The sequence below is a fragment of the Nycticebus coucang genome, chromosome 17, assembly GCF_027406575.1.
Source record: "Nycticebus coucang isolate mNycCou1 chromosome 17, mNycCou1.pri, whole genome shotgun sequence".
NCBI lineage: Eukaryota > Metazoa > Chordata > Mammalia > Primates > Lorisidae > Nycticebus > Nycticebus coucang.
Window position 1 is genome coordinate 83555976 of NC_069796.1, and position 21739 is coordinate 83577714.

General features: G+C 40.9%; 1 protein-coding gene across 6 annotated transcripts in view; it reads left to right on the forward strand.

Moving 5' to 3' along the window:
* The window catches only part of MAPK9 (mitogen-activated protein kinase 9), a 58350-nt gene extending 42229 nt beyond the window's left edge, over positions 1-16121 (forward strand). For 2 of the 6 annotated variants that reach the window (XM_053566589.1, XM_053566590.1), the window contains exons 6-12: positions 4710-4875; positions 6291-6362; positions 9737-9919; positions 11323-11447; positions 12461-12524; positions 13883-13954; positions 15369-16121. In XM_053566589.1, coding sequence (XP_053422564.1) covers positions 4710-4875; positions 6291-6362; positions 9737-9919; positions 11323-11447; positions 12461-12524; positions 13883-13954; positions 15369-15511 — 825 coding nt within the window. In that variant the 3' untranslated portion in view covers positions 15512-16121. Of the gene's footprint in view, positions 1-4709; positions 4876-5879; positions 5952-6072; positions 6246-6290; positions 6363-9736; positions 9920-11322; positions 11448-12460; positions 12525-13882; positions 13955-15363 lie in introns of those variants that run through there. The other 4 variants (XM_053566592.1, XM_053566588.1, XM_053566591.1 and 1 more) reach the window with 4 other exon arrangements.
* The last annotated feature ends 5618 nt before the right edge of the window (positions 16122-21739 follow it).

A 21739-nucleotide genomic window follows, 5' to 3' on the forward strand; every position in this document is an offset into this window, starting at 1 on the left:
GAACCAACAGCTGGGCCATATGTCACTTACTTGCACTGCCACAGTGGGAGGCCAAAAAGCTCCTTTCCATGGCCCCCACAGACCACCTGGGCCACCTCAGCCCTATTCTTGTAGTCTGGAAGCGGCTCCTCTGTGGCTCCCATGGCTCCCTCTTCCTTAGGGAAAATAGAGGAGACAGAGGTTGGTGGGATATGCTGTTGCCCCTCCAGCACAGTCGGCCCTCACCATTGCAAGCCTCTATAACTCACCTGACATGTGACCCAGACCTTCATTCCTGAGGGGTCTGAGCCTGGTGGCTCACTGTGGGCCTCTGGTCCTTGGGCTGCCCAGTGGGCATCCCCTGACCCTATTTATGTGGCTGGAACTGCTGCACTTTGGAACTGGAACAATCCTCACATGAGTTTTTTGGCAGTTTTCTTTTTTTTTTTTTTTTTTTTTTTGGCAGTTTTCATGGTGGAGAGGTCAAAAGGAAAGCTGAAACTGTCTCCAGTGTAATAAGTCAAAAATATTGTATGCTGCAGGGATGGATGGACGATTTAAACCTCCAGGCTATGGGGGCAGCGGTCCCTCTCACATCTCACTTTAACTCATTAGTGACTCTAGACCAGGGGTCCTCAAACTACAGCCCGCGGGCCACATGAGGTGGTGTGATTGTATTTGTTCCCGCTTTGTTTTTTTACTTCAAAATAAGATGTGTGCAGTGTGCATAGGAATTTGTTCATAGTTTTTGTTTGTTTTTTAAACTATAGTCCGGCCCTCCAACGGTGAACTGGCCCCCTGTTTAAAAAGTTTGAGGACCCCTTCTCTAGACTACCTCAAGCTTAACTAGGTAGCAGTCTGGTTGTTACTGCTGTGCTGCTCATGTTACCCAAAAAAAGGGCTCATTGCCCCCTGCACAGAAGCCAATACTGTGACACTGGCTTTTGAGAAAGGCTTTATTGTGAGATCAGCCAGTAAAGAGACAGGAGGTGAAGCTCAAATCTGTCTCCCCAAGCCAGGGCATGGGGCCAGCTTTACATACTGGGGAGAACAGGCTGGTAGGCAGAGCCTAGCAGGGCAAGTTTTTGATTGGAGAGACTTCAAACAGAACCACTCATGGTAAGGCAGGGATGTCCTGGAATGTCCAGTCCATATCACTGGACATTCCTAGACAGCAGACCCTTTCTTTTAGAAGTGTTGCAGCACTTAAGTTCCAATATTTGCCTTCTGAGGAGTGGAGCAGGTAGGTGAAGGTGAGTCTCTAGTTCCAAGTATTATTTAAAGCTGAAGTTTTTTTTCTGTGCATGCTGTGGCTTCATAACTTGCAGCTTCTTAGCTCTGTTTCTGCAGAAAAGCTAGACATTCTGTTATCAACAGAGTGTGGCCAGATGGGACTGCTCTGTGGGTACAGACACAGTATAGTGTAGTTACTAAAGCCAATTAATAAGGCCTCAGGTACAGCACATTGGTTGGGTGACCACATTCATCCATACTGATGGAAAAGAGGGTCAGAAATACTTCATTCTCATGGGCTGAACCAAGATACTCTTTTACAGCACTGTGTTAACTCTCCTGTCCTTTGGCACAGCATGGCCAGAAGAGATGTGGCCAAACTCCATTTATGACCTGGCCCCACAAGCTCCTTGAATGAAGGAGGCAGGCGATGCTCGGGGTCTTTGGATTTCAGTATCCACTTAGAATTTGTGTATAGTCATCCTGAAAATGCCTGGCTCTTCTCCTTTCCCAGTGTACACCCACTTGAGTAAATGGCCATACATACTTGTGGGGAAGGAACAGGGAAAGCGAATAGTAGACACTTGTCACAATGCACAGGGTCCTCCCTCCTGGGTCAGCTCCTCAGGCAGAGCATCTGGACCTGGGAACCAAGCAGGCAGTGTCTCATGCCTCTTGCCAGCTGCAGTTGCCCCTATTCTTGCCCACAGGGGTACCAGGCCTGGTGGTACTCCCATTTCCATGACCTCTGGGAGCTGAGCCTCCAAATCCAGAGGTCATTTGGATCTCTACTCTCATTTCTTGTTTTCTGTGTTGTGGATGGTTTTCAAGATTCAAAGGGACATGGCTGTCTTTATTCTGCTGTCTTCACCAAAGTTTTGGAAGCTGAGTCTGGATATACCAATGGGCTGACTAGAAAGAGTTCAATGTGAGCAAGGGTCTTCAGAGCCCCAGACTCCATTAACCGCTTCCCAGCTGGGGACCCAGGGTGAGTGGCCTTGAACGTCCAGATTGGCATTTTATTATTGTGGCTTTCCAGCAGATGGCAGTAAAGTGTGTTGTTCCCACAGACTGGACAGATGGAAGGTCTTGAGATGCGTATTTTCTTACTCTGGGGTTCAAAGGAGGGTGGCCTGTTTAGGTGGCTCCTCCCACGGCTGCATTTGCCCCTGATGGGCCCCAGGCTGCTCTGTCCTCCTGGGTCATGCGACCGTGCTGTCAGCTACAGTCCAGCTCGGACTTCAGGGACTGCTGGGTGGTAAAGCATATACATTTCAAAGCTTTTAAAAATCAGCCTCCTAAAAAGAAAGTGTCTGTCAGGTCCCCGCTGACAGCATGAGGAGGGTCTCTCCGTCTCCCCTGCCAGTGTTGAGTGTTGCCTTCTTCTCATCACGGCCACATCAGACATTCAAAATAGTTCCTTGTCATTTTGGGGTTTTTTTGTGAGATTGAGCATTATTTTGTCCGTTAGTGATTTTGTATTCAAAAATGCCAATTTTTAACATTCTTTGGTTTTAAAAAAGAAAACTAAGAAATGAATTTGTTTGTTTGGTCTTCACTCCATTACGGACTCTTGACAGAGGAGAGGCCCTGGGTAGAGTCGCTGCTTTCCTGGCCGTCCTCCATGTGGAGTGACAGGAATGGATATGGGGGCCTGGTAGAGGTTTTTATTGCATTTTTAAACATTATTTATGATTTAATTTTTACTGAATATAAGAAATTTAGAAAAAGAGGATTTAGTAGTATTGAAACATAATTATAGCTGCTGTCAACTTATTATGGGCTTTGTGTCTATTAATTTCCCGCTGTCACTGTCTCAGGTGTACCTGCAACCTTCTTGTGACCCATCAGCTGGGCATTTGGGGGGCAGTCGGGCACCGGACAGTTTATAGAACCTGCAGGGTCACCCTAAAGCACCTCCTAGTGCAGCAGCAGCCTGGCAGTGTGATGGTGCAGCTGCACATTTGCATAATCTTGTGAGAAAAAAAGATGTGGATATTTAGAAGTCACAGTTTCTGGGGGGAGTCTGCAGGCTAGAGTCCATAGGCAAAAGTCAAATTCCTGTGGCCTGAGGAAGAAGTTGGAGTTTGAAGGGTCAGGTGGTGGGAAGGCCCTTAATTAGGCAGGAAAAGCTGCACAAGTTGTTTTGTGGCGTTAAAAGAGCAGTGAGGTATGATGTATGTGTTCGGCCAGCCTGGTTCCTAAGATTACCTTGTGCCAGGCATGCTGCCACCCTGCTGTCACAGAGTCACCTCTGGGGACTAGAAGAGATATGGGAACCAAAGGAAGAGCAGGTTGTTTCACTGTGGCACATACAGGCTATGGAGATGCAACACAGGTGGTGTGGTAGGGACGGGTAAGTCCCTGTGGGGGAGGAAAGAGTTGAGATCAGTGATCAGGAGCCTGCTCCTTCTAGGAGAAAATAATCCATGGGAGGATTCTAAGGTCAGAGGATGCTAGACCTATGCTTTCTAGTATGGTAGCCACTAGCCACATGAGGCTCTTGAGCACGCAGATGTAGCTCTCCCATAATCCTAAAATATATACTGATCTTCAAAGACTCTACTGAAAACAGGATGTAAACCTGTCAGTAATTTTTTATGTTGATTGCATTTTGAAATGATAATACTACCCTGTTTTCCCGAAAATAAGACCGAAGATAAGACGTCCCCTGAAAATAAGACCTAGTGCATCTTTGGGAGCACACCTTAAAATAAGACACTGTCTTATTTTCGGGGAAACGGGGTATGTATATATTGCAGTGGTTCTCAACCTTCCTAATGCCTCCTAATGCCATGACTCTTTAATTACAATTCCTCACGTTGTGGTGACCCGCAACCATAAAATTATTTTCATTGCTACTTCATAACTGTAATTTTTGCTACTGTTATGAATCATAATGTAAATATCTGATATGCAGGATGTATTTTCGTTGTTACAAAGGGGTCATGACCCACAGGTTGACAACCACTGATGTATTGGGTTAAGTAAAATATACTATATTAATATAATTTATTTCACCTTTTTTTGTTCACTAACTTGGCTACTAAAAAATGTAGGTCACACACATGGTTCATACGACATTATTTATTAAACAACACCCTCTGGAGTGACAATGAGTGTGGGGACCTCAGTGGAACAGAACAGGAGGGTAGAGGAAGAGCCAGTTGAGTGAGGGCAGATGTGAGGGGCGGCAGGCTGACAGCAGGGCCTGGGAGGCCATGAGAAGGGGCCTGAGAAGCTCTCAGAACGTTTTAAGCAAAGGAGAGTCATGAAGGTTTCCACACTGGGGTGAGGAGAACCTCTTTAGGCTGATTTGTATTAGTTTTGATTTGAATTTCCCCAAATTGCCTCAGAATCCCAGAATTCCTAATGGTCCTCCTCTCTACACTCTCATGTACTTCAGTAGTCACTGGCATCACACACCCTTCCCAGTGGGAAATAGTTTGTTTAGCATGCTTTGCTCATTTTGTTCATTTAAATCCTTTATTTCTTAGGATTTGAAGCCTAGCAACATTGTAGTGAAATCAGACTGCACCCTTAAGATCCTTGACTTTGGCCTGGCCCGGACAGCATGCACCAACTTCATGATGACCCCCTATGTGGTAACACGGTACTATCGGGCACCAGAAGTCATCCTGGGGATGGGCTACAAAGAGAACGGTGAGTACATACACACCTGGAAGAGGCTGTGGTGTCCGAAAGATCTCTAGTGGCCATCACTAGTTTTTTTCTCTTCCCTTTGAACTGTATGAAATATAATAGAGTATAAGAGTCCATAGACAAAGAAATAATTTTGTATTTCCATTGGTTAAAATCATTCACTTTTAAAAGTCCACTTTTGAGATCAACTTTTTGAACTTCTTATCCATTTCTTTCCATGTACATACAGAAAAGCACACAGGTCCGGAGCACATAGCTCAGTGTGTGCACACCCACAGCACCAGTAGCACCAGGGCCTACCTAGATCCCCTCCTGGCCTTATCCCTGAGGGTGGCCATTATTCTGATTTCCAGCCCCAGAAATAGGCTTTGCTTGTTAGTCTACTTGTGTTTTTGAACTCGATATAAATGGATTAATGCAACATATTCTCTATTGTGTAAAATTGAGTATTTTTTTAGCATCACAACTTAGCTTATTCTAGCAATATTAGAGCTGTTTGAAATTTAGCTTTTAATAAATGTGTTGAAAAGAACTAAATTATATTTACTTATTTTAAAAAAGACTAAAAGTTTTCCCGGGTCATCCGAAATGAGTTTTGCTTCAGGGTTTGCTTCATAACCCATACTCTTAGAGGCAGGGAGAGACAATTAGATCCCCTGTTAACTTCTCCCCACCTCCTGCCCAATGGGGTACTTAGATAGCTCTGCCTGCACTGTCCGAGGTCTAGGGTCCAGATAGGGACCCCACAGATGAGAGTAGTTGCCATGGAAGCCAGGCCCCCTCTGACAGGCCTCCCCTGCAGCCCAGCCAAACAAGACGTTCCCTTACTGAGTGCTGCTGCCTCTCTGAAAATGATCCTTCTGAAAGTGTTGTGTCAGTATTTTACCAAAGCTCCCATTGACAAGCTGGTGATGTTTACTGGGTTTTCTCTGTTGGGGGTGGGTGGGTGTGGAGAAAGGAGATGTGGGACTCTAGCTGGTTTTTAATCACCTGGTGTTTGGTAGTGGACATCTGGTCTGTCGGGTGCATCATGGCAGAAATGGTCCTCCATAAAGTCCTGTTCCCAGGAAGAGACTGTATCCTTCACAAGGAGAGACCCAGCACTTGGCCATGGAGGCTGTGGGTGGGGTGGGCATGTGGCCGACAAAAGCTTTATGTTCACAGGCACTTTTTGTTTCTGGTTTTTGTTTGTTTAAGCTGTAAAGTATTGGAATCTTTGGCACTAAAACCCCAGATTGCTGCAAACTGAAGGCTAAAATAGAGGTCAGCAATCATTCATATTGTGTAAAAAGTTCACCCTTAGCTAGCAATTTATTTTTCCATGTTTGTGTGTTTAGTGCACTGTTAGAATTCCTTTTCCTCACTTTTGTTTTGTTCATGCACTTCATAATTTTATCATTTCATTTTATTTTCAGTTGATATCTGGTCAGTGGGTTGCATCATGGGAGAGCTGGTGAAAGGTTGTGTGATATTCCAAGGCACTGACCGTATCCTTCCCCGGGCCCTTGGCCCCGCCATGCTTTCCGTAGCACCAAAGGCAGCATGATCTCACCTGCTTACTTACATGAACGCTCACAAGGAAAATGTCGTAATTCATTCCAGACTGTGTTCTTAGGGGCTCTTTATTATGTTTGTTAAATTAGTGTCATGAACCAAGTGGTTCAGTTTTACATTTTCTTTTTTACTTGACTATCTAAGACAATTTTGTTGAGACCTGGAGTTAAGCTAAACTAATTATATTAGCTCTTAATTTTATCAAAAAAAGCTGGACACATGAAAGAAACCATTTACTCTTTAGTAAGTGTATTCTGATATTTAAATGAACATACTGTTTTATTTAGCTTATTTCTTTAACTAGGAAAGATGCTACCTAAATTTGATAGGCAAATGTGTTTGTGTGATTTAATTAATAAACTATTTTGTTAGCTATCAATATGCATTTAAATGTTAAGTGAATAAGATTAAAATAAAAATTGTGAGGGACAATGTGTTAAATTATTACTCTACTGACATGTTGTAGAAATTTTTTTAAAAATTCATCTTAGGGGGGTTATTTTCTGACACACTCGAAAGTCTAAATAAATATAAAATGAGAAAAGATTAACTCATACTGAGGTCAGTAAGTGATATGAACGATACAGCATAAAGGTGAGTAGTCACTGTAATAGTTACAATAGCTCTCTTGCCCCATGTGGTCATTCTCCCATCTTTAATATTTTTTACCCTAACATGGTTCTTCACATATACCCTTTTCCATTTGTGTTCTAACCACTTAATTTTTCATTGGTCTTTGACTTTGTTTTTTGTTATGAAAGCTTAACGTGGTCTCTATCCTTTGATAGACTGATGATTGCTTTTAAAGGAAATCAAGCTCTGGAGTCATGTTTTGTGTGTAATTTATGAAAGTAATTCAGGCCTTTGTAACAACTTTATGAGGCTTTTTTTTCTAAGTTCTTCACAACACAAACTTGGAATGAAAAGAGTTTATTCCTCTCATTCACCTTCCTTTATGTTTTCTACATCATAGATTATGTAATGAGAAAGTTAAAGATAGCATTTGATTTTGTTCTAGTAAATTTTCTAGCAGTTTTCCATAGCCTTGCCTCAGATATACTTGTCTCAACCTATAAATAAGGAAGTCTTTATTTTGCAAGTGAATACAGTTAAAAAGGAAAACTCAAGACATTCTAAAGATTAATTTTGCAGCATCTATTTAATGTGTAGTTTGTCTCAATTCCTACTCACCTGTGACTTTCCTTGTTTTATGAATTAAGAAATGTTTTCTTCAAAAAATACCAAAATTAAAATGTGAGTACTTTTTGATCTATTTTAGCAACTGTGGCTCAAGGGGTAGGGCGCCGGCCCCATATGCCGGAGGTGGCGGGTTCAAACCCAGCCCTGGCCAAAAACTGCAAAAATATATTTTTAAAAATTCCTCTTTACATATTAATATTTCCATGTCAGTAATTCATGGTTTTATATATAAGGTCACCTAATGTTATTCTCAAAACTCACATAGGGTTTAATATCATTTTCTTTTTTTTCCCAAGAGACAGGCGCCCGCCATAATGCCTGGCTGTTTTTAGAGATGAGGTTTCGCTCTGGCTCAGGCTGGTCTCGAACCTGTGAGCTCAGGCAGTCCACCCACCTCAGCCTCCTAAGTGCTAGGATTACAGGAATGAGCCACCACACCTAGCCCCCCCACTGGCAATCTTGGTGTTAGCAGTGTTCATTGGGTGGGAACAGGAGGGGGGGGAGAAAGCTTGATGAGAGTATGCTTGAGAGAGAGTGAGAGGCTGGGAATTAGAAACACAAGTATAGATTGTTCTTCAAGAAGTGTTGCTGCAACAGGAGTGAAGAAATGGAGTGATAGTGGGGAGAGGGATCCAAGAGAAAGTGGCTGCTGTGTTAGCATAGGAGAAAAGCCATTATACATGGGTGGTGATGGGATGTGTCAGGAGAAAGCAAAGTGTTGATGACGTGGGCGTGAGGAGAATCGTGGCAGCTTGTCTGTGGGTAGGCTCAAAGGTAGGGGCCTAGAGCCAGGCAGGCCGTGCTTTAGCAGGGAGCCCAGATGGTTTCTCTGGTGAATGGTGAACGGATGCTGCACTGGAGCAGTGAGGGAGTTCTGGGGGGCTTCTCTGGAGATTGGCTGTTTTCTCAGTAAAGAGTAAGTATGGGAAAGAAGTATCCAAAGTATAAGGAGAGAGGGAAAACTGTGAAATACGTAAATAGGCATGATTCTGATTGGCAGCATGTATGAAACAGGAATGAAGAAGAATTTGCTAGTGATATGAGTGCCAGAAACCCATTTCCCGAGTTGGTGTCTGGAAGCATCATATTTTAGGAGAACTGAAGTCATGTGTCTGTTCTTTAGGTTATTTCATGGTGATGTAAGTTCATTTTTCTAGGACATCCTGCAGTTTATCACTTTTTTAAGCTGCTGTTTACATGATTTTTTCTGGCTTGCATTCTCCTGGTTAGTTGATTACAGTTTTGGTGTCACTTTCCCCACGTACGGATCCCAGTTATCCTAAGCCTAACAAGCCACCCTGTGGAATAGGCAAGGCCCGAATTACCTGCAGTGTATGAATAGGGATGTTGGCCCAAGGGAGATTGACTTCCCTGCACATTGCGAGTGCTTAGTGCACACTGAGTCTGAGACCCAGGGCATATACTTCGAAAGGAAATAAAATGTAATGACCAGGTATGGCAGTGCAGTTGGCTTGATCAGCACCAAGTAAAGCAGAATATCATCTGAAAAATGTCATTGCTTAGTCTAAGTACGGTTACAGAAAGGGATGTGGTCCCTGGGCAAAAGACTAAGCTGAGCCTCAGAAAGCCCTCTGCTTCCCCTCATCACACCTGGCCAGCCACCCACAGGGCCTCCTTCCCCAGCTGTAGGCTTAGGAGGTTAGACAGGTCCCGAAGGGGCTCCCATGTTCCTCTCATTTAGAGAGCTGTGACTCTAAGGTAGTACTAATACAAAAACAAATTTCAATTTGCTTATGTAATGTTTTTCTAATTTCATGTTTAATCGTTTCTGTCATAGGTATTCTTAATTACAAGATTTAACTTTATTTTGAACTGTAATGAGAAGGCATATGTAGGCCCAACAGCATTGATTTAATAAACTGTGATCATAGTTTATAAGGATTCAGAGTGTAGGAGTTTTTAAAAATAGTCTAACTTGGGAAAATAAACCTAATTTGAATATTATTTCAGCTTCTGCTAATCTATTGGGGTGGCCTACCTAATCGCTTCTTGATAGGTAGAAATACAACTTTTCTTCAAATGATGCTACTGCATGTAATATGAACATAAGGCATTTCAGTTGTATTTTCCTCAAGAGATCGCTTAGACATTGATCAGTGGAATAAAGTTATTGAACAGCTAGGAACACCATCAGCAGAGTTTATGAAGAAACTTCAGCCAACTGTAAGAAATTATGTAGAAAACAGACCAAAGTATCCTGGAATCAAATTTGAAGAACTCTTTCCAGATTGGATATTCCCATCAGAATCTGAACGAGACAAAATTAAAAGTAAGACATCCTTTTTTCTTTATACTTGTTTTTGTATTATAATTCAGGTGAAGCTTTTACTTTTTTAGGTGAACACGGTTGGACTCCTGAAATAAAGTCATTTACAGGCTAGAAATGTGATATACATGCTTATATGAAGGCTCCAAGAAGAGAAAGCCTAAAGGCCTTGAGTCCTCCTCTGTAAGATGGCTTACCTAAGGCCTTTGGCCAAAATAAAAATAATCAGATTAGTCTGAAAGACTCTTAATGTTATATTACAGTAAATGGAACTCAAAAAGTTTTCAGGTATAAAGAACACTTTAATACAGATTCTAGAGTCAAAAACATGATAATTTGATGAAATTGTTGTGCCTTTCTGCACCCTTTAGAAGTGTGATTGCTTATGGAAAAAAAAGAGATTTGTTTCCAGGTAAACTGTACCTTAGTTAGAAAAGCTCCAGTCTTCCCTTTGTCCATACATGTTGTGACTTTAATCAGCAAAACCTAGGTGAGCCTTATATTTAACTACGTTATTGAACTTGTTTTTTTCTAACTATGTATCTCTAGATAAAAAAAAAAAATAGAAGTGAAAAAAAACAAAAATATATAAAAATAAAAAACAGAAGTGTATGTTGACAACATTGTATGAGGTAGGCTAAGCAGAGGCATCTATGAAATGTTTTCTACTGTAGGAATGTAAGATTATTGTGTGATTTTAAAAGTCTATTCTAGGCGGCATCCATAGCTCAGTGGGTAGCATGCCAGCCACATACACCCAGGCTAAAGGGTTCGAACTCAGCCCAGGCCAGCTAAACAACAATGACAACAGCAACAAAAAAATAGCCGGGTGTTGTGGCGGGCGCCTGTAGTCCCAGCTACTTGGGAGGCTAAGGCAAGAGAATCATTTAAGCCCAAGAGTTGGAGGTTGCTGTGAGCTGTGTGACACCATGGCACTCTACCCAGGGCAACAGCTTGAGACTCTGTCTCAAAAAAAAAGTCTATTCTAATTTCACTTTGGTGTGACATAGAGAAAAATGCTGCCCTATGCTTCATGCACACACTTGGCGACACCATCCTCAGCTCAGCTCTTGCTGCCTTCCTGGCTGTGGTTTCTCACCTCTGGATCTGTCCAGACACTGGTCTGAGGCTGCCTAGTGCCCTCCCGTGTTTTTCCTCCCCTCGCAAGTCCACAGGTCTAGAGGTGTAAACCACATCTGAAAGCCTGGTTTGTCATGAAACCACCTGATTTTCTCTTGAAAGTTCTTGTGTTCTATTGATCAGGAACCTATCAAACATTTCTCAAAGTTAACATGTCTTCATTCTATCTGTGCGATGTACTATCACATTTAGTTCCTTATTGTGTGATTTTCTTCGTTTCAATTAACAACATTAGTTTATTAATCTAATACCTATTTCTATCCTAGCGAGTCAAGCCAGAGATCTGTTATCAAAAATGTTAGTGATTGATCCTGACAAGCGGATCTCTGTAGACGAGGCCTTGCGTCACCCCTATATTACTGTTTGGTACGACCCCACTGAAGCAGAAGCAGTAAGTATTGATTCTTAGATATACTACACATATGTGGAGGCAGGGCCAATATTTCCTTGGATCTTCTTCTGTCTGTTAGTCCAGAATGGCTACATCAGGATTGCAAGTTCTAGATTTTAGAGCTCCCGATTAAAAAAAGGCTATGTTTTCTAGGACCTGGGTCACTGCCGCCCTGGGAGTGAACATGCTCACGCTGTGGTGATATGGTTGTGTCCATTTACATAAATGCTGATGTGTGATAATTTATTAGGCATCTTTTCTGTTCCTGGCACTGTGCCGTGGGCTTTGATTAAATCTTCTTGTTTAGACCACCTAATCAGAGAGACTCAGCAACTTGCTGAAAATCATAAGTCTGTTTATCCCTCCCTAAAGGCATCTGTACTTCCTCTGTTATCCCCCAAGGGGCTTCCACACTGAGATTGGTGCCCGTGTGCATTTTTCCATATCAGCCCTGGTGTGAATGATCATTTACTATAAGTGAAGTGACTACAGAGTGGCGTGCTTATTTTATGTGACTGGCAAAACACATTTTTATGTGATGGCTTACAGTTTAACTATCATTCTAACATTGTTTTATATAAAAAGAGTCCAATATATAACCAGACTTTTGAAATAAGTCCACTTACAAGTTGGGGATTGAGAGTTCTAATGTGAAGAAATGTAAGGTAGAGGTATGTTTTAGGAAGCCCTGCACCTTCCGTAGTTCCTCATGGTATGGAGCTCTAGGAAGCAGCTTGTGATTAGTAATATGTGTTACATTTGGGAAGGTGTCTTCAGAGTGTTTTTAAGTCATTAAGAAAACTATAACAGCTCTCTTTTTTTGGTTAATTTTTCCACAATTATTTTGATTCTGAAATTGATGTCATATCACACTCATGACAAAAATCTTTAATAAACTATGTATTGAATGAACTAAATCCATATCATAGACTAAAAATCTTCTAAGTGATTTTACCTGTTTTTATGCCTCATTATTTTTTGAACTGTTGACTTTGCATCTGATTTAATTTTAGCCACCACCTCAAATTTATGATGCTCAGTTGGAAGAAAGAGAACATGCGATTGAAGAATGGAAAGGTAAAGGGAGAGCTTTTTCTGATCCGTACTTGTGACATTTCATACCATCCTGTAGAGCATGGGCTTTTCACTTTTTGACAACAGCCCTTTGGGAAGGGCAAGAGATCCTGCAGTCCATTTATCCTCTCCCTCCCTTTCCAATAGAAAAAGAACTTGAAGGCAACAGAATTAGAGAGGAACATGTATGAATTTCTTACTATTTCCTTCAAGAAAGCAAATAGGGTTTTCTTCATGACTTTACATTTTCAAACATTGGTTTGTAAACTGATCTTAGTAATTGTTTCACATTTATCTTGATCACGTGTTGCAAATTGTCAGGTAACCCTAGTTCACAGGCAGAACGTTACCTAGAAAGTTCCCTGCATGAGCAGAAATTAGGAGCCAGGGTTGGGGGCCCTGTGAACTTGTACCTGTTTTTTAACCCATATGTATGTTTTAAAATCTTGTTTTGGGGGGGGGGGAATTTTAGATCAAAAAGAGCAAATGGGTATTATTACCACTATAAGATCAACCAACCACAACAAACTAAGCCCATGAAGAAGAGGTTGAGAAAAACTGAAGTTGAAGGCAGAAAAAGACTTAGATGTGTAAAGTTACTTCTGGGTAGTCTGGAGGGGTTCATAGCCCAAACATGAGTGCTGGTTACATTTGGAGAACAACAAGTAATGATTGGAAAGAAACATGTTCAAATGGGTGTGAGACCATCCAGTCTTTTTATTTTTTATTTATTTATTTTATTTATTTTTTATTTTTTGAGGCAGAATCTTGCTCTGTTGCCCAGGTAGAGTACCAAGGCATCATCATAGCTCACAGTAACCTCAACCTTGAGCCTCAAGCTCAAACTCTTGGGCTCAAGAGTTCCTTTTGCTTCAGCCTCCCACGTAGCTGGGACTATAGGCGCCTGCCACAATGCCCAGCTAGTTTTTCTGTTTTTAGTAGAGATGAGATCTCGCTCTTACTCAGGCTGGTGTCAAATTCCTGAGTTCAGGCAATCCAGAGTTTGGCATCCCAGAGTGCTGGGATTACATATGTGAACCACCACACTCGGCCCAGAATATCCAGTCTTTTAAAATGTCCTCTGAAAGCCCCTCCACTCATTCTTTCCTCTCTCTTTGTAAAGCCCCCTTGTGGAATCAGAACCACCCTGCATTTTTTGCTAGTTTTATAATTGAAAAGATAAAATGGATCAAAACATGAATATTTTGGTCCAGGTAGAGAGTATTACTGAATTGACTATACATCAGAATTAAAAATAACACTGTCACAGTGCCCTTGCAGTGATTCCAAGTAATTTGGAAGCAGAGTTTAGAAGTGCAGAAAAACTAATAAAGCATTTTAACTTGCATTTTTGTTTGAAGAACTAATTTACAAAGAAGTAATGGATTGGGAAGAAAGAAGCAAGAATGGCGTTGTAAAAGATCAGACTTCAGGTTAGTGATTGCTTTAACAGTTTGACTATATGATATTTTTCTTTGCCTGTTAAACTTTTACAAATGGCAACAATGTGTTAAACTCAAGTCTGGCAAGTGTTGGTTTTGAAAACCACTGTGCAAAACAGTCTTCCTTGTTTGGTAGTAGTGATAGCTAACATTTTACTGATGTGCCAGGCACCGAACTGTGTTTTTTGAACATTCTTGTTTCATCCTTGCAAAAACTGCTGTCAGCTTTATTTGTAGATGAGGAAATTGAATTGAAACGCTTTTCAATGGGCGTGGCTCTTTTTGTTTTGGTACCAATCCAGTTAAAAAAAAAAAGTTAATACAAATCTAGGTAAAATGGAATTAGGTTTTCTTTTGAGAAAATTTTTCATATCATTCATCCTCCCACTTTCTATTTGATCTACGTACTGGTAGAAGCCTCAGGACTAGGTAACTAAGAAACTGAGAGATTCTGGTTTTAGTGCTAGTAACCTGTATCTGCAGGATTCTCTCTACTTACTAAATGAAAGTCCTAAGTTTTATTTATTTTCTCACTCTCCCACTGGAAAGCCTGTGTGTGCGTACACACAGCCGGGGAAGTGCCAATCATACAACTTACTTTTTATTCTTGAATTTTATATTCAGCATATGATGCATGTGCCAGCATCTAGAGATTATATAACTCTCGGCAGGAATTTAGGTGCTTGTTAACTAAGCACAAATTTAACACTGCAAACATTAATCTCTGAGTGCCTGCATGTTTTATTTTTGTTCAAACCAGACTAAAATATGGACAGTAGGAAATAGGATAGTTTCATTTGTCTTAAAAGATTAAAATGTCCATTTTATGTATTCATAAAACAGAATGTACAAAGAGCCACTAAATTTTTTCCTTTTTGTAGTATGCAGTCTTTATTTTATTTTATTTACTGCAAAAGATTTCTTTGAACATTAATACTTTTTTAGATAGATTTTGTGTTTATGTTGCAATTGTTATAATTCAAGTATCTGATGACACTTGAATCCTATGCATGCTTTAGCCTTTTGTGATACTGAGTTTTAGGATAAATTTGGCAATATCCTTTTGGTGTCTATTTGAAAACCAGCAGGTATTTCTCTAAGTAGTTAACACAATTATACATGCATAGGAAGAGAATTATAATTATAATAATTATTATATTATATAATTAATTTCATTATATTCTATTATAATTATTATAATTATACATGCATACTCACTTGGAAGAGAAGAATGTTTCAGGGGAAAATTCCAAATGTACAGTTGACTAACCTCTTGTTTTTTACTAACAGTTAGGATTGGGGAACTGGGAAAGGACAGAACTGAGAAATGGCCTAAAATCTCATTGCCTGGATTTGCAGCAATGCCGTGCCTCAGATTCTATTACATTTGGTTTTCTTAGCACAGATGCAGCAGTAAGTAGCAACGCGACTCCTTCTCAGTCGTCATCTGTCAATGACATTTCATCCATGTCCACTGAGCAGACACTGGCCTCAGACACAGACAGCAGTCTCGATGCCTCGACGGGACCCCTGGAAGGTTGTCGATGATGAGTTAGAAATAGTGAACTTGTCATCGTCGAAGGAACTCTCACTTCCATGGGCCTGAAATGCTTGGGAGTTGATGGAACCAAATAGAAAAACTCCATGTTCTGCATGTAAGAAACAGGATGCCTTGCACCTACTCAGATCTGAGAGGACTGCCTGCTTAGCCTATAAAGTGAAGCAGATTATGTCTGAAGAAAAAAGGGACAAGCCACACTTCTAGAGATTTTGTTCAAAGTCATTTCAGGTGAGCAGTTAGAATAGGTGAATTTTTTTTAAGTTGTGTGGTAATAGCAGTGACAATTTCTCATCATCCGTAACTGTTGGGACTTACGTGCATGTGACCACAAATGCTTGCTTGCGCTTGCCCACCTAACACTTTGGAAATCAGTATTTAAATACCAAATAATATTCCAGGTAGTGCTGCTTCTAGAATTATCTCTTAATCCTCTTAAGTAATTTGATGTCTATCCATAAAAAAAATAGATTTATGTGTATTAATTGGCCATCATCATGTTACCATGTCTTAACCTCTTTCATGGTATGATTTATGCTCTCTTTTATTTTTCAGATGGAATTGAGTAAATATATTTAATAAATTAAAAGTATAGTTTTTCTTAAATTTATGATGTTTGGGGCTGAGAATTATCATTGCTACAACAGTGAGTAATTGTTTTCTCTGAATCGTCTAGACTGGGATGATCAGACATTCAGCTTTACTGCATGATAGACTTTTAAGTTTTGTTTTATGCTGCTTAAGACATATACACCTTTGAAATCCTATCTACCTTATGTCCTTTTTTTCTTAGTCTTCTGTACTTATTACTATTTTAAATGCTGCCTAGAACTTTACCTTCTTTGTTAGGCACATAACACTCCAACTCAATGATATGACAGCAGATGGATTCCTGCCTAATGTTAGAGTAGAATTTTACAAAGTGATCACTAAAGGTCATTGAAGTCATTTACTAACTGCTTCCTTCCTTTGCCAGAGCCTGGCCTGGGTTCTGGCCTTACTTTCCCTCGTTTAAGGTGATTTCACAAGGCAGCATTTCCCATTGCCAAGACCATATCCTTACTCAATTTTTTCTTCACTGAAAGAAACCAGATAAATTCCTCTTTCATCTGTTGCAAGAGGCCTGGCTGATTCAGATTGCCTGTTTGCTGTTGTTGTTTCCCATTGCGTAGAGGCATTTCCTTTTCCTAAGGGAAATCCATGAAAGCTCTGGGAGAACTCTTCAGAGGGATATGAAGGAAATACTCTAAAGAGTAGTGATTAAGTATGAAATGTTTTCTGATTTAAAACTGCTCACCTGAAATTGATACTTTCAGACTTTATGATATGTAAATTATTCAAAATTCATTAAGATACTGAGTATTTAAGTGTCACTGCAGAAATGGAGTTTTAATGATCACGTTTTGCCTACCTATGCTCATAATGTTTTTTCCCTTGAGCTTATTTTGTTACCAATTCATATCTTGTGTTCAATTATTTTTGGAAGCTATTTGATCACCATTCTATAGAATATGTTCAGAGGAGGAAATTTAATAAGAGAGTTTATTATAAATATCTAAAATATGTATGGTTGTCTCTGCACCAGTTATATCTTATGGTTGGTCATATCACTGGAAACTGGAACCCTCGATGAACAAAATTAATACTGAGATAAGGAATAGTTATATATTGTGTCATTTAGACGCGATCAAGTACAAAATGGTAATAGTAACATGGATTGAGGCAGAAGCACCTATTATATGGCTTGAGATTATTTAGCCTTGGAGGTCCAATAGTCTGGTTAAGAAAGTTAGCACTACATACATATAAACATCTTAAAATGGCCTTCTCTCTAATACACATTCTTTTAAAGACTCTACTAAATCTATCCTTAAAAGGAAAAACAAAAGGGAGAGTTTTAAAAATGCATTGTCTGCCCTACATGTTGTAAATGCTGATGCCCAGGTCTTGTCGAGCCCCCACCTACACGGAGATGTGTAAGTGGAGCAGGGTGCCCCATAGATTGGCTGTCTGCTCACTCATTTCTCTGTGTGTCCAGTGAGCCTGCTGTCAGGGATGGAGACTGTGATGGTGTGACAGGGTCTCCTGCCAAGGCTACCTTCTACCAGGTGGAGGTGAGTGCACCTAGGACAGGCCACAGGCTTCCATGGAAATACCTCACCCTAGTTTCAGGGTTCTCCCTCCTGAGCCTCACTTTTGCCACGGTCCTGGTGCAATGCAAGTGGTTTCAAACTGATCTCTATGGAGAAATGCTGATGATGGATAAAGAACTGAAAAACCTGTTCAACTTTTTCATCTTTTCTATTTTATTTTTGTAATTTATATTGTATACAACCCGGGAAGTAAGTATTTTGGACATGTATTTTTATAAACCAGGTAATTTATTATTATCCTGGAATTTGGACTAGGTTTGTTTTATTTGTTGGCTTAGTTTTCAGTCAAAAGGAAATGACTGACTCCCCTATGTCTGGGTCTTAATTTCAAGTGCAGGTTCCGAAGAGCAGACAATTCTATCAGAGTAGGAGAGCAGTCTAGAAACACCAGCTGCACACATTGAATCAGCTTTAGGCCTGGAGCTGGGAACAGGAATCTGCTCTGATCTTTGGGATGTGAAACTCAGAGCCCAGTGCTGAAAGGAGAAAGCCCTCCCAGGGTCTGTTGCTGATACCCATAGTCCATGTGGAAACTGAATAGGGTACTGGTGTGACCGGATTTAATGCCATATATGTCGTGAGTCCATCTGGTTGATTTCTAATATAACTCTTCTGGTATTTCATACTGGTAATAAATACAAAGTGTGACCTTTCAGATTGCATATCTCAAAAGTAACATTGCCTAATGTTTTATAATAAAATATATTATGTGTGTTTTGATTGGTGAAAATAATACAAACTACACTTTAAAAGAGAAATGTATAGCATGTCCAATTTTTGTGTGTTTTTAAGTGACAGTTGACTGTATGTTTCTACATTGCCATCTCGTATTACAAATTTAACGTGAACATGGGTAAGCCATTGAAGTGTCATGATTTCAATCAATATTACCAAGTATTTTCACACTGAAAGACAAAAATGTTACATTTCAGTTAGTGCTCTTACTAAAAATATTCTGCAAATTCCTGAATCTAAGTTTTCAAAAGCAATGGCAGTAATTTTGACTTGAAAAACATGCAAATACAAAATCAATATTGGGGGTATTAGTGTAACTGTTTTCTCTTGAGGTGTGACTGGGAGAACTCACCAATCAATCTTTACTTGAATTACTTAAAACCATTAATGGTGCTTGTGGTTTTGTGCATGGGGAAGCCGCTTTCATCTTGATTTTTTTTTTTTTTTGGAGGTATTTTAGGATGTTTGATACTTAAAACTATAGGAGCTGGGGGCGGCACCAGTGGCTCAAAGGGGTATAGGACACCGGCCCCATATGCTAGAGGTGGTGGTTCAAGCCCAGCCCCGGCCAAAAACTGCCAAAAAAAAAAAAAAAAAACTATAGGAGTAGAAGGGCTATAAATGGCTCACTGTCTTTTCTCTGTTATAAAAGGACTAGAATCTTTTCAGCTAGATGATTTCAGTCTTATTTTTAAAGGTCTCTGGACAAGAAAGATGCTTCTCTTGATACTAGGCTGGGTTCCATTTCTCCATCTTACCCCATTCCCTATTTAACTGTAGACAGCACTGAAGTACTTTTATTTATTGAATAAAATAGTGCACATAGATGGGGTGGGGGGTTTGGGGAGGAGGGAAGGTGCTAATATTTCAAAATAACTCTGTAGTTAGCTACTTGATGTTGTGCTGAACATTCTATAGCTACTTCAGTGAATTTAAGCATACGATTACCTTTGACAACAAGGCTGTTTTTTGATATTTTTTGTTTTAATGAAGAAAGTTGGTGACAGAATCAGTAATAACAGTAACAGAGCATTCAGTCACAGCTCCTTGCAGCTGAATGGCCTCTGATTCTTTTGTACACAAGTCTTAGTTGTAAGAGACGGAAATCTTTACCCTGAGCCTGACACTGGTTAGTGTTCTTATCCTATGGGAAAAAGAGAAGATACGGGGACGGTGCCTGTGGCTCAAAGAAGTAGGGCGCCGGCCCCATATGCTGGAGGTGGCGGGTTCAAACCCAGCCCCAGCTAAAAACTGCAAAAAAAGAAAAAAGAGAGAGAGAAGATAGGGACTTAATTCCAGTGAACTGGAATGTTCCCATCATTCCTTCCATATGGAAACCGGGTACAAAATGGGAACGGTATGGAAACAGATACCATTAAATGCATCTCTTAATCTCAAAGTAATAATTCTGTGCTGAGCTTTGAAAGAAATTCTTTCACCTAAAACCCTATTATAAATTGTTGATTCCCCAGAAATATTTTCTCTCCTCCTCCCCAATCCCTGTGATTTTCTTATAATTTTTGTCAGTATGCTCTAAAATTAATTTCATTTATGTGTACAGTGGGAGTGGACAGAGGTCTCTAGTTCTTGCCCCTGTTCAGGGTAGAAGTCAACCTGAAGAGTTCTTACAGCTGGCCACCCGCCCTCTGCTCACATGGTTTTCATGAAGGGAATTCCCTTTTCACCGGAGCTTTGTAGTGTGACTGTTAGAATGTTCTTTCTTTCTTTCCTTCTTTCTTCCTTCCGAGTCTTACTCTGTCACTCTGGGGTTGAGTGCCATGGCTTAGCTCACAGCAACTTCAAACTCTTGGGCTCAGGTGATTCTCTTGCCTCAGCTTCCCCAGTAGCTGGACTACAGGGGCCCAGCACAATACCCAACTGTTTGTAGAGATGGGTCTCACTCTTGCTCAGACTGGTCTCGAACTCCTAAGCTCAAGCAATCCACCCACCTCAGCCTCCCAAGGTGCTAGGATAACAGGCGTGAGCCACCACCCCTGGCCTAGAATATTACATTTTAAATGAATCTGCCCTCTAACTTCCACCAATGGGTCCTAGACTTTTCCTTTGAATGAAATAGAGCGATTCTGACCCTTTTTTAATAATAGGCTTTCATGTTAGTTGGAAAGTTAAGCTCCAAGTCTTTCCCTCCTCTAGATTAAATTCAAAGTTCATTCGACCCTCTCCCCTGTGAAAAAGGCCCCAGGGCCTCACCCACCCCCACATACCTAGAGCCTACTCGTCAGCTGTTCTCTTAAAATATGGCGCCAGAAGTGGACATAGTGTTGCAGACAAACCAGGGCAGTGCACCCTGTAAGGCCCCCCATTAATTAACATACTTTCAGTGGCTTTTCATAATAGCCCCATCACACTCTGAGCCCGTGACTGTCAAAATTCCTGGATTTTGTGATGATGCAGTTAATCCCCAGTTCTGTCATCTGTCATAGCATTCTGTCTGCCAGCCTGACATCTGTCAGTTTTATGGCATCCATGTGCTCATCCACAGGGTGATGAGCACCTTGAATAGCAGCATGGAGCTTACACAGACCCCACGGTTGTCAAGACAGGGCCCCTTGAGCCAATGTAGGCTTCCTTGTCAGCAAGGCCAGTCAGCCCACATGGAGCCCACTTAGGATGGCTACCTTGTAGAAGTCATGAATGCAAATCAATAGCATTCTCTGCTCCACTTACTGGTCACATTTCAAGAAAAGAAATGAGTGTGGCGCCTTGCACTGGATTTCCGAACTCCTCCAATCATTTTCACTTGGGAGGAGCAGGTGGTGAGCACCAGTCTCCCCTTTGATGTCTATACTTTCGATATCCTGTGGCCACTTAGAGAACACAACTAGTTTTGTCCCAGTGTCTGCAGGTCAGACAGTGGGTAGGGGAGCAGGGCACTCACTGGCATTATTCTGTTTCACCTTGAATAGAGGAGGGATGTGCTTTGAAGGTTGTGTGACTGTGATTCCAGAAGGGACCATGCACTTTGTGCTAAGCAGCGTTCCTGTTGTCCCATGACTGCAAAAATGCCTCTGTCAGGCAGAGCAGAGCTTCAAATTTATCACCTTGAGCATACCTTGCCTGTTTTGCCGGACTCAGTCAAAACCTATGCGTTCCTGCTGTCTGGTTTCTTGCTGTCATGTTCTTCAGTACCTTCATGGTATAGGCAGGTTGCCCTGTGGGGTGTCCACCCTCAGACTCTGTGGGGCAGCTCCACAAGCTTGCCTCCCCCTGCTCCCCTTCTCCAGAATTCCCTGAGATCTGAAAGGTACATCTAAAGCTTTGATAGATTCACCTATATCTTTCAGCTATAATTCATTAGGTGATATTGTC